The following is a 12,500-nucleotide window of genomic DNA, read 5'->3' as shown; positions in this document are numbered from 1 at the left end:
GCGATCCCAAGGGAGACGATCCCAGCTGCTGCTGCTCCCATGCTAGCAGCAGCAGCAGCAGCACCTTGCTTGCTGCTGCCCTTCTCAGCAGCAGCCCCTGGGGCTCAAGCACCAGCAACAAACACAGCCTATGAACGACAGCAGCAGTATACAACAGGCAGGGGACAGGTAAGAGGGACAGTCTTCTAACGCAGAGAAGGGGACAGCTGCAGCAAGCTTCCCCTTCTGCTGCTGCTGCTGCTGCTGTTGCTGCTGCTGCTCTTGAGGCAGCAGCAGCAGACAAACAGACACCTGGGAAGCATCGGGCCCTTACAAGGAAGACAAGGAGCAAATAAGCGACAGAGACAAAAGAAAGAGACAGAAGGAGACAGAGAAGGAGACAGCAAAGTGAAGGAGACACTTCCTCTTGCGCAGTATCTACAGACGCAGAGACACCCCCAGCAGCACCCCACACCAACTAACCGGCCAATGCAGCAAGCCAATCGGTGCAAAGGAGACAAAGAGATAGAGACACAGCAAGACAGACAGCCTCAGCCACAGAGAGACTGAGAAGGAGACACTAGGGCCTCCTTTACACTGTGCAGCTCCTGCTGCTGCTGCAGCAGACGCCTCCTTGTAACTCTCTCTTCTTCCTGTTTGTTGCGCTGCGGCGGCTCCTCTGTTTTTTGTGTCTCCTAAGCTAAGGTGTACGCGTCTCTGTCGCTGCAGCAGAGGGCCCAGACACCGCAGCCACTCCTACGGGGCCTCCCCAGATCTAAGGCGTTAGATGCTAGCTAGCTGTCTAGCTAGCTGTCTAGCTATCAGGCTAGCTAGCTTTCTAGCTAGCTAGGCTATCCACCTGCCTAGTTAGCTGTCTAGCAAGCTGGCTAGCTAGCTGCATCCCCAGGTGTCTAGCTAACTGTTTCTCTAGCCTTGTACCGAGTCTAGCTAGCTGTCTAGCTAGCTGCTTGCCTAGATCTCTAGCAAGCTGTCTAGCTAGCTGCGTAGCTAGCTAGCTAGCCAGCTGGCTAGCTGTTGACTGAACCCCCTGTTGTTCACACCTTGCTCGAAGTCTCTACAAAGCAAAGGGGCCCCCAACGCCAGCAAAGGAGGAGGTTGTGGGGCCCCTTAAGAACAGAAGGCCCTTTGGCTGGGGCTGTGCGTCTCCTTCCTAAATAAGAGTAGCAGCTGCTGATGAATGTATGCACAAAGATATAATACAAGGCCTTTGGTGTCTCCATGTACACCGCAACAGAGACAGAGACACTTAGGGGACAACCAAAGGCCTCTGAGGCCTCCCCCTGCTACCTAAAACGCTCCTGGAGACAGGGTTACAACGCCTGCTGTTGCTGTTGCTGTTGCTGTTGCTGCTGCTGCTGCAGCAGATGCTGCTGCTGTTGCTGCTGCCCTCCAACCAACCACAAGCATGAGAGGGCCCCGGCAAGTCGTCTGTCTCTGTAGCAGTCTCCGACTCAGCTGGCTAGCTAGCTGCGTAGCTAACTGGCTAGCTAGCTAGCTAGCTAGCTGTCTAGGTAGGGGGCGCAGCAAGCAGTCTCCCTTTTTGCATCTCCTGTTAGAGAGGCCCCTCTAAGCCCTCAGCTTTGCTGCGCCTTCGGCTTATCAGAGCGGTTTCGCTGGGGCCCCCCCGCATCTCCATAGCGCCGCAGGACCTGCACATACACCCGAGTAGCAGCAACAGCAACATAAAATATAATAAATAATAAACTAAACACAGCACTCTTTAAGCAGGCCTGCCCACTATACTATACACTCAAACAAACACCAAAAAAGAGGCCCTTTGGGGGCCCCTATACACCCCAATGGGGCCCTTTAGGGGCCCCATTGGGGTGTATGTTGAGGTAGAAGTGCCGCATTACTTCAGTCATGAGCTCGTCAAAGTCTGCAACATCAACAGAGCGGCCGAGGGGCAGCAGAGGAGCAATCTCGCAGTAGGGGGGTACGCGGTTAGTATAGGGGGTTCTGCAGAAGCAGCCTGTTCTATGGGGGCCTCCGCTGTTGCTGCTGCTGCTGCTGCTGCTGCTGCTGCTGCTGCTGCTGCTGCTTGTAGTGGTGGTGGTTGTGGTGGTGCTGCTGTTGCAGGCGGTGCCGGCGGTGTCTGCTGAGGGGCAAGAGACCCCACAAGAAGCTGCTGTCTCCTCTGCTGCAGCAGAAGGAGACACCTGAACCTCAGAGGAGACACCAACAGGGTGCAGCGAATGAGAGCGGGCTTCATCTTCCTCCTGTTGATGCACCTCACGCCATAGCTGCGAGCGAGCGCTAGGGGCTGGGGCGGAGACACTCTGCTGCTGCTGCTGCTGCTGCTGCTGCCGCTGCTGCTGCTGCTGCTGCCGCGCCTTGCGCTCTAACAGGTAAAAGTTCTCCCCAAAGCCATCGCGGGCGCCTGTGCTGAAAAAAATCTCCAGGCGATATCGACCCTTCTCTTCTTGCTGCTGCTGCTGCTGCTGCTGCTGCTGCTGGCATTGAGCTGAGGAGACACCTGGTGTAGGCCTAGCCTTTCTTCTCTCCCAGACCCTAAAAACGATATGCGAGAGATAATGTAATTCACACTGCCCCAGCCACTCCTAAAGAAGCGCAGCAAACAAAAGGAGACAAAAGGAGACAGATGCCTCTACAGAAGGAGACAGAAACAAAGAAGAGACAACGAAGAAGACAAAGACAGAAGGAGACACCCGAGGAGACACACCAAAGACACAGCAGATGAGTATAAGACACAAACGTACGCAATTAAAAAGCAAGCAAGAAGAAGAGACCCCACAAGAGACAGCAAGAAGAACAGCAAAAGGAGACAAACTGTAAACCGCCCTGCAGCAGCTAAGAGGGAGTCTCTTTATTCTTTCAATCATGTTAAAGAGACAACTAAGCAGCAGAGACAACAAAGCAGCAGAGACAACAAGGCAGCAGAGACAACAAAGCAGCAGCCTCCATCTGCCTAAAGAAGACGTCTATACGAGAAGAAACGAAACACACTGGAGACTACGTCTGGCTAGATGGCTAGCTAGCTAGCTAGCTAGCCAGACATAGGAGGCCCCCGCCCGTCTCCAGAGCAAAGCAAAGACAAAAAGCAAAGGAAGAGACAGCGATAAGGCCTTTGCGAAGACACTAAGGAAGGAGACGGGAGGAGACACCAAGAAAGGAGACAAAAGGAGACACCAAAGGAGACAGAAGGAGACACTGAAGGAGACAAAAAGACATACACGCAGATCGCGATCAAAGATAGGCCTAAACTGTTCTTTAGCCTCCTCGTTCTTCTCAGCACTTGATTCTGAAGCTCCCTCGGGAAGGTCGCTGCTGCCTGCTGCTGCTGCTGTTGTTGCTGCTGCTCCTGCTGCTGCTTCTGCTCGTGCTGCTGCTGTAGCTGCCCCTCTATTAATTGCCTCTGCACGAGCAGCAGCGCGGGGATTGCATGCGACAGCGTTGTGGCTTAGAAGAAGGACATTGAGTAGGGCCTGCAGCAGCAAGCATCACCGAGAGCAGCAGCTTAAACACAGCAGCAGCACTAACAACAACAACAGCAGCAGCAGCAAGAACAGGTCATCGAAGCTCTAGAGACAAAGGAGACAGCCAACTGTCTCCCCTCAAGGCTGCTGCTCCGCCCAAGACCCTCTAACACCACACCCTGCCCCAGTCCCCTGCAAATGCATGCGAACAACCAACTCTCAGCAGCGGGCAGCAGCAGCAGCAGCAGCAGCAGCAGCAGCAGCAGATGGTTCTCGTACCTCTACATGGCTAGCACTCGTAACATAAAACCGACTGCGGACGATCCTCCACGGGGATCGGATCCCAAACAAGTGTGCTTCGCCCTCTTTCAAGCGAATTTCTGCAGCAACCTGCAGCAGCAGCAGCAGCAGCAACAGCAGCAAAAGCAGCAGCAGCAACGGCAAACGCGCGCCCGTTCAAAAAACAGTTTGTTACGTCACGCAATATGCGAAAGCACACAAGCAGCAGCAGAAGCAGCGGCAACCGCAGCAACAGCAGCAACAGCAGCAGCAGCAGCAGCGTTGCCCCCAGAAGCTGGGGGATAGGATACCATGCAGTAGACGACAGCGCAAGAGAAACAGCAGCAGCAGCAGCAGCAGCAACAGCATACCTCATGCTGGTGAGGATCATCATCTTCGTGCTCCTCCTCTTCGTCCCCACCTGCTGCTTCTTGCTGCTGCTCAGCAGTTTGCATATTGTCTCCATCAGGCCCCTCTGCTGCACCTCCTCTGTCTCTTGTTTGCAGGGGGTCCTGCTGCTGCTGCTGCTGCAGCTGCTGGTGGAGTTGCTGCTGGAGCTGTTGGCTCAATTGTTGTTGCAGCTGCTGCTGCAGCTGTTGCTGCTGCTGCAGCTGCTGCGGGTCCTCCGAGTCTTGCCGCGAAGGCAGCACGCTGCTCTCGTAAGGAGTAGAGGGGGCCTGACCCGAGGAGGCCCCCATGTGGCGCTGCTGCTGCTGCTGCTGATCCTGCAGCAGCAGCAGCTCGCTTGGAGTCGAGGGTTGCTTCTGGGGATGCTGCAGCTCTGGTGAAGGTCCCGAGGTGTCTCTGCTAGCCAGTTGCTGCTGCAGCTGCTGCAGCTGAAACTGCTGTTGGAGCTGCTGCTGCAGCTGCAGCTGTTGCTGGAGCTGCTGCTGCAGCGGGGTCGAGAGCCTGTGTGCGTCTGGGGTGTCTTGCTGCTGCAGCAGCTTCAGCTCAGACTGTACATGCTTGAGATGCAGCTGCTGCACCTGTTCTTCTCTTTTAAATTTCAGTGCCTTTTCTTTCTTGCCTCTACCACCTGCTTGCTGATGAGCCCAGAGATCATTGCTGTTTATAACAACAGCCTCAGCAGCATCTGCGGAGACGATCCCACCGACCCCACAAGAGACACCTGGGGGCCTAAGAGCAAGATCTGCTGCAGCACCGCTGCTTCCTGCTGCACCAGCTGAAGGGGTACACCTGCCGCGGCCCCTAATGCCGCTGCTGCAGGCTAAGGAGCTGCCGCTGCTGCGGCTGTTGCTGCGGCAACTGCTGCCTTTCCCTGCTGCTGCTGCTGCTGCAGCCTCCCTCGTGCTGCTGCTGCTAGAACATCCCTGCGTGCTGCTGCTGCGAGTAGCACCACCTCCCCCAGGGCTGCAGCGGGGCTCCAGACTCCGCCGCATTTCTGCTGCTCCCACAGAGGGTGCATGTGGGGAGCAGCTGCTGCGGCCTCGAGGCGATCCCGCAGGAGCACCCGATCCCGATCCCGATCCCGATCCCGAGACGATCCCAACGATCCCCGGGCCTCCTCCCCCGCGGGGAGACTGCAGGCATTCCCCTGAGAAGGAGGAGACACACAAACATCCCAAGCAAACTCTTGCTGCTGCTGCACGAAGAGACAAATGCTGCAGAGTGCAGCTGTCTTGCTGCGTCTGTATGTATCTCTGCTTCTGTCTCCTTCTGTCTCCTCCTTCTCTGTCTCTGTCCCCACAACCCAACCCACCTGCGGCGCGTAGAGCATTGTTTGCTGCTGAGACACCGAGACAGGAAGAAGTGCTGCTGCTGCTGCTGCTGCCGCTGCTGCTGCTGCGGGCGGGTCCGGAGGTAGCTGTCCCTCTACGTGTCCCTCTAAAAGAGATGTCTCTGTCTTCTTTAAATGCAATCAACCCGCTGTCTCCTTCAGCAGCAGGAGTGCTGCAGCTAGCGGGGGAGCGGCCTGCGCCTGCTGAACTGTCTCCTTTCTGCAGCAGGGCGTCTGTCCCTTGTGCCTCTCCCCCAGCAGCAGCAGCAGCAGCAGCAGCACTTGCATCTGGAGCTTCTTCAGTTGTCACTGCTGCTGCGGCTGCTGCAGCAGCACCTAGAGACGTACCCCAAGCAGCAGAATTACAAGAGAAGCACGAGGGGTTCCCTGCTGCTGCTTGCGGCTTCTGCTGCGAGTCGTCGCTCCTGCAGCAGACACAGCAGCAGCAAACAGGCTGTACCTAGAAAGGAGAGAGACAGCGGATACAGCAGCAGCAAATATGCTGTCTCTACAGAGGGGACACACCAACATACAGCCTCAACCCCGCAGCAAACTATCTACTCAGCTAGCTAGCCAGCGAACTAAGCAGTGAATTAGCTAGCTAGCTACGCTAAGAAGTAACTAGCTAGCTAGCTAGCTGTGAACTAGCTAGCTAGCTAGCTAGCTATTCCGATCTGCGAAGGAGAAATTTGTACTGAGCAGCAGTCTCCCCCGCTCTTCTTCTATGCGACCCTCTCTCTCTCGCGAGCTAGCGGCCTGCGTAGCTAGCTAGCTAGTTAGCTAGCTATCTAGCTAGCTAGCTAGTTAGCCAGCTGGTTAGCTAGCTAGCTAGCTATGTTGTTACCTGAAGAAGGTCACGTCTCTTAAGATCTTCCGAATGAGTCTGCTAACCACGGGGACAGCCAAGCGGAGTTTTTCTTCGCTGCTATGTGCAGCAGCAAATGCAGCAACGGCCTCCTGCAGCTGCTTTATGCTGTTGTGTATGCTAATAGCTGTCTGTACAGCTGAAACCCCACACACAGCAGCAGCAGCAACAACAACAACAACGCTAATTGCAGCACAGATGCTATACGTGCTGCCACAACAATACAGCAGATGGTATTGCTCCCGCTGCAGCAGCAAAATTGAGCAGCAGGCTGCTGCTGCTGCTGCAGCTGCTGCAGCAAACACCCCTTCAATGTATCTCCCCCACCCAGTGAACTGTCTCCGTTCCCAAGGAGGCACTTGCCTACTGTCTGTCTCCTTTTTGTTTATTATTTGAATGCTGCAGTCTGCTCAGCAACTCGTAGGGGTTCCGCTATAAGGCCCCTCGCTAGAGCCGTTGCTATTATGCAATTAGGGTTTAGGGTTTAGGGTTTAGGGTTTAGGGTTTAGGTACCGTCGCGGGAGAGGAGATAGCAGTGGTGAATTAACTCATATCGAACTAAATCCAAAATATCAGAGACTTTGCTGCTGTCAAAGAGACCCCCCTTGTACCTGCAGCAGCAGCAGACAGAAGGAGACACCTTAAAGATAGAAGGAGACAGACAACATATTATCAAATAAAAAGAGACGAGACGCCTTAAAGACAGAAGGAGACAGACAACAGATTATCAAATAAAAGAAGGCAGAAGGAGACGACAGATTATCAAATAAAAGCAGACAGAAGGAGATACCCGAAAGACACAAGGAGACAGCACAATATCAAACAAAAGGAGACAGAAGGAGACACTTCTAAAAGCTGAACACGGCTACATGCACGAAGCAACAGCCAGCATGCTGCGGGCTAAACCCTAAACGCTAAACCCTAAGCCCTAAACCCTAATCCCTCATCCCTCATCCCTAAACCCTAAACCCCAAACCCCATTACCTAAACCCTAAACCCTAACCCCCCATCCCTAAACCCTATACCTTCATTTCTAAGCCCTCTACCCTATATCCCCAAACCCTAAACCCTAAACCCTAAACCCTAAACCCTAAACCCTAAACCCTAAACCCTAATCGTGCTTGAGGGTTTGTGTATGTTACCAATCGGCAGCGATCTTCTCCCATCTGCTTCTCATATCCAGCAGCTTTGTTGCTGCTGCTTGCTTCACAGACAGCGGGGCCGAGGAGACAGGGGTGCCCGCACCTTCGGTGTCTCCTGCTGTTGTCTCTTCAATAAGAGGCTCCAGCAACGCTAGGAAACGCTTCAGCAAACTCAATATCTGCAGCACACAAATAAAGCATGCAGCATCTGCTCCTTGCTGTTCCTGCTGCTGCTAATGCTGCTGCTGCTAATGCTGCTGCTGCTAATGCTAATGCTGATGCTGCTGCTGCTAGTTCTGCTGCTGTTGCTAATTTTGTTGCTGCTGCTGCTCATATTGATGCTGCTGCTGCTAACACTGCCGCAGCAGGTTTTGCTGTTGCTGCTGCAAAGGCTGGAGCTGCTAATGCCGCTGCTGCTGCTGCTGCTGCTGCTGCTGCTCCTGAATTAATATATTGTGGTAGGGCAAACCTCTTTTTGCTTCTCAACTGGAGACAGCAGCCGCTGCTGCAGCGATTCTAGCTGCGTGGGGATAAGATTAATATCTGCTTCAGGGCAGTCCAGCAGCAGACGCTCAGCACCCCACACCTCCTCCGTCTCTCGCCCGTCGCGGTGTGCAGACACCCCAACACAAACTGTCTCCTTCTGCTGCACTGAAGCCCCTGTGTTCTGTCCCTCGCCTCCCCCTTCTCCTGCTGCTGCGCCTCCTGCTGCTGCTGCTGCGGGGGCCCCAGCGGCGGCCGGCGGCTCCTCTGTGTCTTGCAGCTGCAGCTGCTGCTGCTGCTGCTGCCGCTGCTTTATTAGCTCCAACACGCGAGCCTTTAAGGCCGCGAGTTGTTCTTCATTTAAGTTGAGGAGGAAGTCGAGGCACTGCTTCAGCACCTGCAGTAGCAGCAGCAGCAGCGCAGGAGCAACAGCAAACTCGTTCCCCGGTGTTGCTGCTGCTGCAGCAGGGCGGCCGTGCAGCAAGGAGATCAGCACGCAGGCGCGAGAGCGAGCAGCAGCAGCAGCAGGTTTAGTAGCAAACACAAAAGCAGATACAGTAGGAGTAGGCATAGCAGTAGCAGTAGGTGTAGCAGCAGACGCATTATCAGACAGCAAGTATAGCAGCAAATGCAGCAGCACATATAGCAGCAGCCGCAGCAGCAGATTCCGCAGCACCAGCAGCAGCAGGTTCAGCCGCAGCCACAACAGCAGGTTCAGCAGCAGCCACAGCAACAGCAGATTCAGCAGCATCCTAAACAGCAGCCGGCGCCTGAGCAGCATCAGCATCAGTATCAGGATCAGCAGCAGTATCAGCAGCAGCAGCAGGATCAGCAGCAGCAGCAGGATCAGCAGCAGCAGGATCAGCAGCAGCAGCAGGATCAGCAGGAGGAGGATCAGCATCAGCAGCAGGATCAGCAGCAGCAGCAGGATTAGCAGCAAGTACAGCAGACGCCGATTGTTTATTATTACTCTCTTGTCTCCTGCACACTGCGAGCCTTCGTCTAGCAGAGAGTACGCTTTGCTGTTGTGAATTACTAAGGCAACCAAAATAGGGGTCAGCTCCCCCTCCAAATCCAAAAAACCCTTCGTAAAGGCTGCCGATGTTATCTGGCACCTGACATATAAACATATATATATACTTATATATATATATATATATAAGTATATAGATGTAGATATATATAGATATATAGATATATATAGGTATATAGCATTCGTAAAGGCTGCTGATGTTATCTGGCACCTGACATATAATAAACATATATAAAATTATATATATATATATAAGTATATAGGTGTATATATATCTATATATCTATATATCTATATAGATATATAGATATATAGATATATAGATATATACCCTTCGTAAAGGCTGCTGATGTTATCTGGCACCTGACATATAAACAAATATAAATTTATAAATATAAATAAATAAATAAATATATATATATATAAATATACGTATGTAGATAGATGATATACAGATACATAGATATACATGCATAGATATATACAGGTGTAGACATATATATATATATATATATATATATATATATGCATGTAGACATACAGATATAAATATGCAGATGCAGATATATAGGCAAACAGATACATAGATATAGAGTAGACAAGCAGCAGCAAAGAGCAGCAAACAGCAGACAAGCAACAACAGCAACAGCAGCAGCCGCAAAAGCAGCAGCAGCAGCAGCAGCATGTGCCTTTCATACCTTCCCTCGTCACTCGTATAAATTTTGAAGTCGTGGCGAAAAGTGCTGTGCAGCCGCAGCAGCCCCGCGCTGTCTCCTGAGCTCTCACAACCCCAAACCCTAAACCCTAAACCCTAAACCCTAGAGATTATTCAGCGTCCCTCTCACACTGCGAGCCCTCACTGGGGGTGCAGGCGAGGAGCAGCAGCAGGAGGAAACGGATTTGCTGCGCATGCTGCTGCAGAAGGCATTCAGCAGCAGCGACAGCATCAGCAGCAGCGACAGCATCAGCCACAGCAACAGCAGCGACAACAGCAGCAGGTACAGCCTCAGCCTCAGCAGCAGCAGCAGCACCAGAAGCAGCAGCAGCAGCAGCAGCAGCAGCAGCAGGTTACCTGGGTATAGTTGGTAGCGAAATCTCTGGCCAAGGTCCTCTGCTTGTTTTCTACCGATTGCTGTTAGCTCTCCACCCCACTTCGCAACAACAACACAACTCTCAAGTCTCTTGCTGCTGTGGCTGCTCGTGCTGCTGCTGCTGCTGCTGCTGCTGCTGCCCCACCCCGCGCTGCTGTTGCTGCTGACGCTGTTGGTGGCATGAGGCGGCGTCTGCTTTGCTGCAGGGCTGCTGCTGGAGGCTGCACGGTGTGCATTGTCTTGCCAGCTGGCTACTGCAGCAGCAGCAGCAGCAGCTGCAGCAGCTGCAGCAGCAACGCCAGTCTGAGGACTTGTCGGGGTTGCAACGATGTTGTGTGCAGCAGCAAGAGAGAAAGAAGCAGTAGCAGCAGAAGGAGACAGCAAACAAACAGGGGCTGTAGGCAGCAAGGGTACGCTGCAGGATCTCATAACCCCAGCAGAGACATGAGGAGCAGCAGAAGCTCGTTGACTTTGCTGCTGCTGCTCCGCCTCCTGCTGCTGCTGCTGCACCTGTTGCTGCTGCTGTTGTTGCTGTTGTTGCTGCTGCTGCTTGCAGGAGTCCCTTGATGGAGGCCCGCAAGAGGAGACAGCAGGTTGCTGCTCTATGTCTCTAACCCACCTCTTAGGCTTGAGCTGTATCTTTCTATTAATGCCAGCAAAGCCGTCTCCTTGCAGCAGCACCTTCTGCAGCTGCTTATGCAGCCGCAGCTCTGCCTTTAAAGCCTCCAGGCGTCCCTCCTTTTTCGCTGCTGCACTACTCGGGCTGCTGCTGCTGCTGCTGCTGCTGCTGGTGCGTTCTTGCTGCTGATGCTGTTGCGAGGGCTCCTCGGGGGGAGTCGGAGCGGGGGCCTCACTCACTTCAGCAGAGCCCCCTGCAGCAGCAGCAGCACCTGCTGCTGCTGCTGCTGCTGCTGCTGCTGCGTTGTCCTTCTCCGCCTGCAGCTCTTGAGTGGCTGCTGCTACCTCGCGGCCCTGCAGCAAGAGACAACATGAAAGGAGACAGGAGACAGTCTCCTCTTGTTAAGTTAATCAACTGGAAGAGACACCATTCTGTCTCCTTCACTCTTCTTAAACAGCAGCGCCAGCCTCAGCACACAGTGTAGCAGCAAGCAGAGGAGGAGACAGCAAAACAGCGAAGCACTCACGAGACGCAGCAGCAGCCATACAGACTGCTGCAGCAGCAGCAGAAATAGCAGCAAAAAAGAGCTGCTGCCAGCTAGCCAACCGCAAGCAGCAGCAGCAGCAGCAGCAGCACAAAAGACTCGCCAGGACACCAAAGAATCAGAGGCTGCAGCAGGGCGTGACAGCAGCAGCAGCAGCCGTAAGCAGCAACGACGCCGTGCACCCGCAGCAGCAGGAGCACCACTAGAACCAGCAGCAGCAAACGCAGCAGCATGAGATGAAGGCGCAGCAGCAGAAGCAGCAAACGCAGCAGCGGGAAAAAGAGAAGCAGCAATAGCAGCGTCAGCAGCAGCTGACTCTGCTACAGGATCAGCATCAGCAGCAGCAGCAGCAGCAACAGCAACAACCTTAAGCAGCAACGAAGCCGCTGGAAATACGTACAAGTGCAGTGATAATGTCTGTATTTCTCTCTAAGAGGTCTCTCAACTCCTCAGGGCTCTTAAGCTTAATTTCTTTCTTGAAGTGCTGCTGCTGCTGAAAGTACTGCAGCAAGAGAGGCTGCGTAGATAAGAACTTTAATTTTTGTTTAGGGCGTCTGTCTCCGTGTCGCATGACAACAACAACAGTGCGCAGCTCTTCATCTACTTCAGCTGTCTCCTGAGGTGTCTCTAAAGCCATGCAGAGACACCTCGCCATACGCTGAGGAGGTGTCTCCTCTTCTCCTAAATGAGGGGGTGGTAGGGGGCCCCCTGGCACCCAGAAGAGATCGGGTAGACGGGCTTCTTCATGAGGACAGCGTCTCTGCTGCTGCGCGAGATATAGCTCTAGGTTATGTTGCTGCTGCTGCTGTTGCTGCTGCTGTTCCGCTGCTGCTGCTGCTGCTGCTGATGCTGATGCTGATGCTGATGCTGATGATGCTGTTCCGGATGATGAGGGGAGGGGGGCATGCAGAGCAGCACGGCAGCAACGGTATGCTAGCTTGTTTAAGAAATATAAACGTATAATGCTGCTGCAGTCTTCATAATATTTTATGCTTGACTTAACAAACGAAAACCCATTCACATCGCAGACAAACGGCCCCCTACTTGTGCGCAATATATCAAACCTAAACAAAGCACAGACACCCCACACACAAAGGAGACAGGCTGAGGAGACACCTCATTATATATATATATATATTATTTATATGTGTCTCCTTTTATTTTATGACCCGCATACAACTCGTTTAAACGCCATCATGCCCTATCTGTCTCCGTTTGATATATATTATATACATAGATATAAACTTTATATTGTTAATATAATATGTA

The 12,500-nt window shown here is 53.1% G+C and overlaps 2 protein-coding genes across 2 annotated transcripts in view; one reads left to right on the top strand and one right to left on the bottom strand.

Moving 5' to 3' along the window:
- EAH_00009010 (hypothetical protein, conserved) overlaps window positions 1-189 on the top strand; it is a gene marked incomplete at both ends in the record, with an annotated part of 7,299 nt that extends 7,110 nt beyond the window's left edge. Inside the window, one exon of the mRNA XM_013395440.1 lies at window positions 1-189. This exon is cut by the window's left edge and continues 7,110 nt beyond it. Coding sequence (XP_013250894.1) covers window positions 1-189 — 189 coding nt within the window.
- A 1,385-nt stretch (window positions 190-1,574) lies between these two features.
- EAH_00009000 (hypothetical protein, conserved) overlaps window positions 1,575-12,500 on the bottom strand; it is a gene marked incomplete at both ends in the record, with an annotated part of 11,904 nt that continues 978 nt past the window's right edge. Inside the window, 14 exons of the mRNA XM_013395439.1 lie at window positions 1,575-1,649; window positions 1,857-2,561; window positions 3,195-3,446; window positions 3,717-3,827; window positions 4,088-5,271; window positions 5,437-5,879; window positions 6,299-6,458; window positions 6,833-6,930; window positions 7,462-7,640; window positions 7,931-8,341; window positions 8,915-9,059; window positions 9,676-9,751; window positions 10,050-11,040; window positions 11,632-12,295. Of these exons, the coding sequence (XP_013250893.1) occupies window positions 1,575-1,649; window positions 1,857-2,561; window positions 3,195-3,446; window positions 3,717-3,827; window positions 4,088-5,271; window positions 5,437-5,879; window positions 6,299-6,458; window positions 6,833-6,930; window positions 7,462-7,640; window positions 7,931-8,341; window positions 8,915-9,059; window positions 9,676-9,751; window positions 10,050-11,040; window positions 11,632-12,295 (5,494 nt within the window). The remainder of the gene's footprint in view (window positions 1,650-1,856; window positions 2,562-3,194; window positions 3,447-3,716; window positions 3,828-4,087; window positions 5,272-5,436; window positions 5,880-6,298; window positions 6,459-6,832; window positions 6,931-7,461; window positions 7,641-7,930; window positions 8,342-8,914; window positions 9,060-9,675; window positions 9,752-10,049; window positions 11,041-11,631; window positions 12,296-12,500) is intronic.

Source organism: Eimeria acervulina, genomic scaffold (genome assembly GCF_000499425.1).
Source record: "Eimeria acervulina Houghton genomic scaffold, Eah_scaff44, whole genome shotgun sequence".
Classification (NCBI taxonomy): Eukaryota; Apicomplexa; class Conoidasida; order Eucoccidiorida; family Eimeriidae; genus Eimeria; species Eimeria acervulina.
Note: the sequence above shows the minus strand (reverse complement) of the source record. Positions and strands in the feature narration are given on the sequence as shown.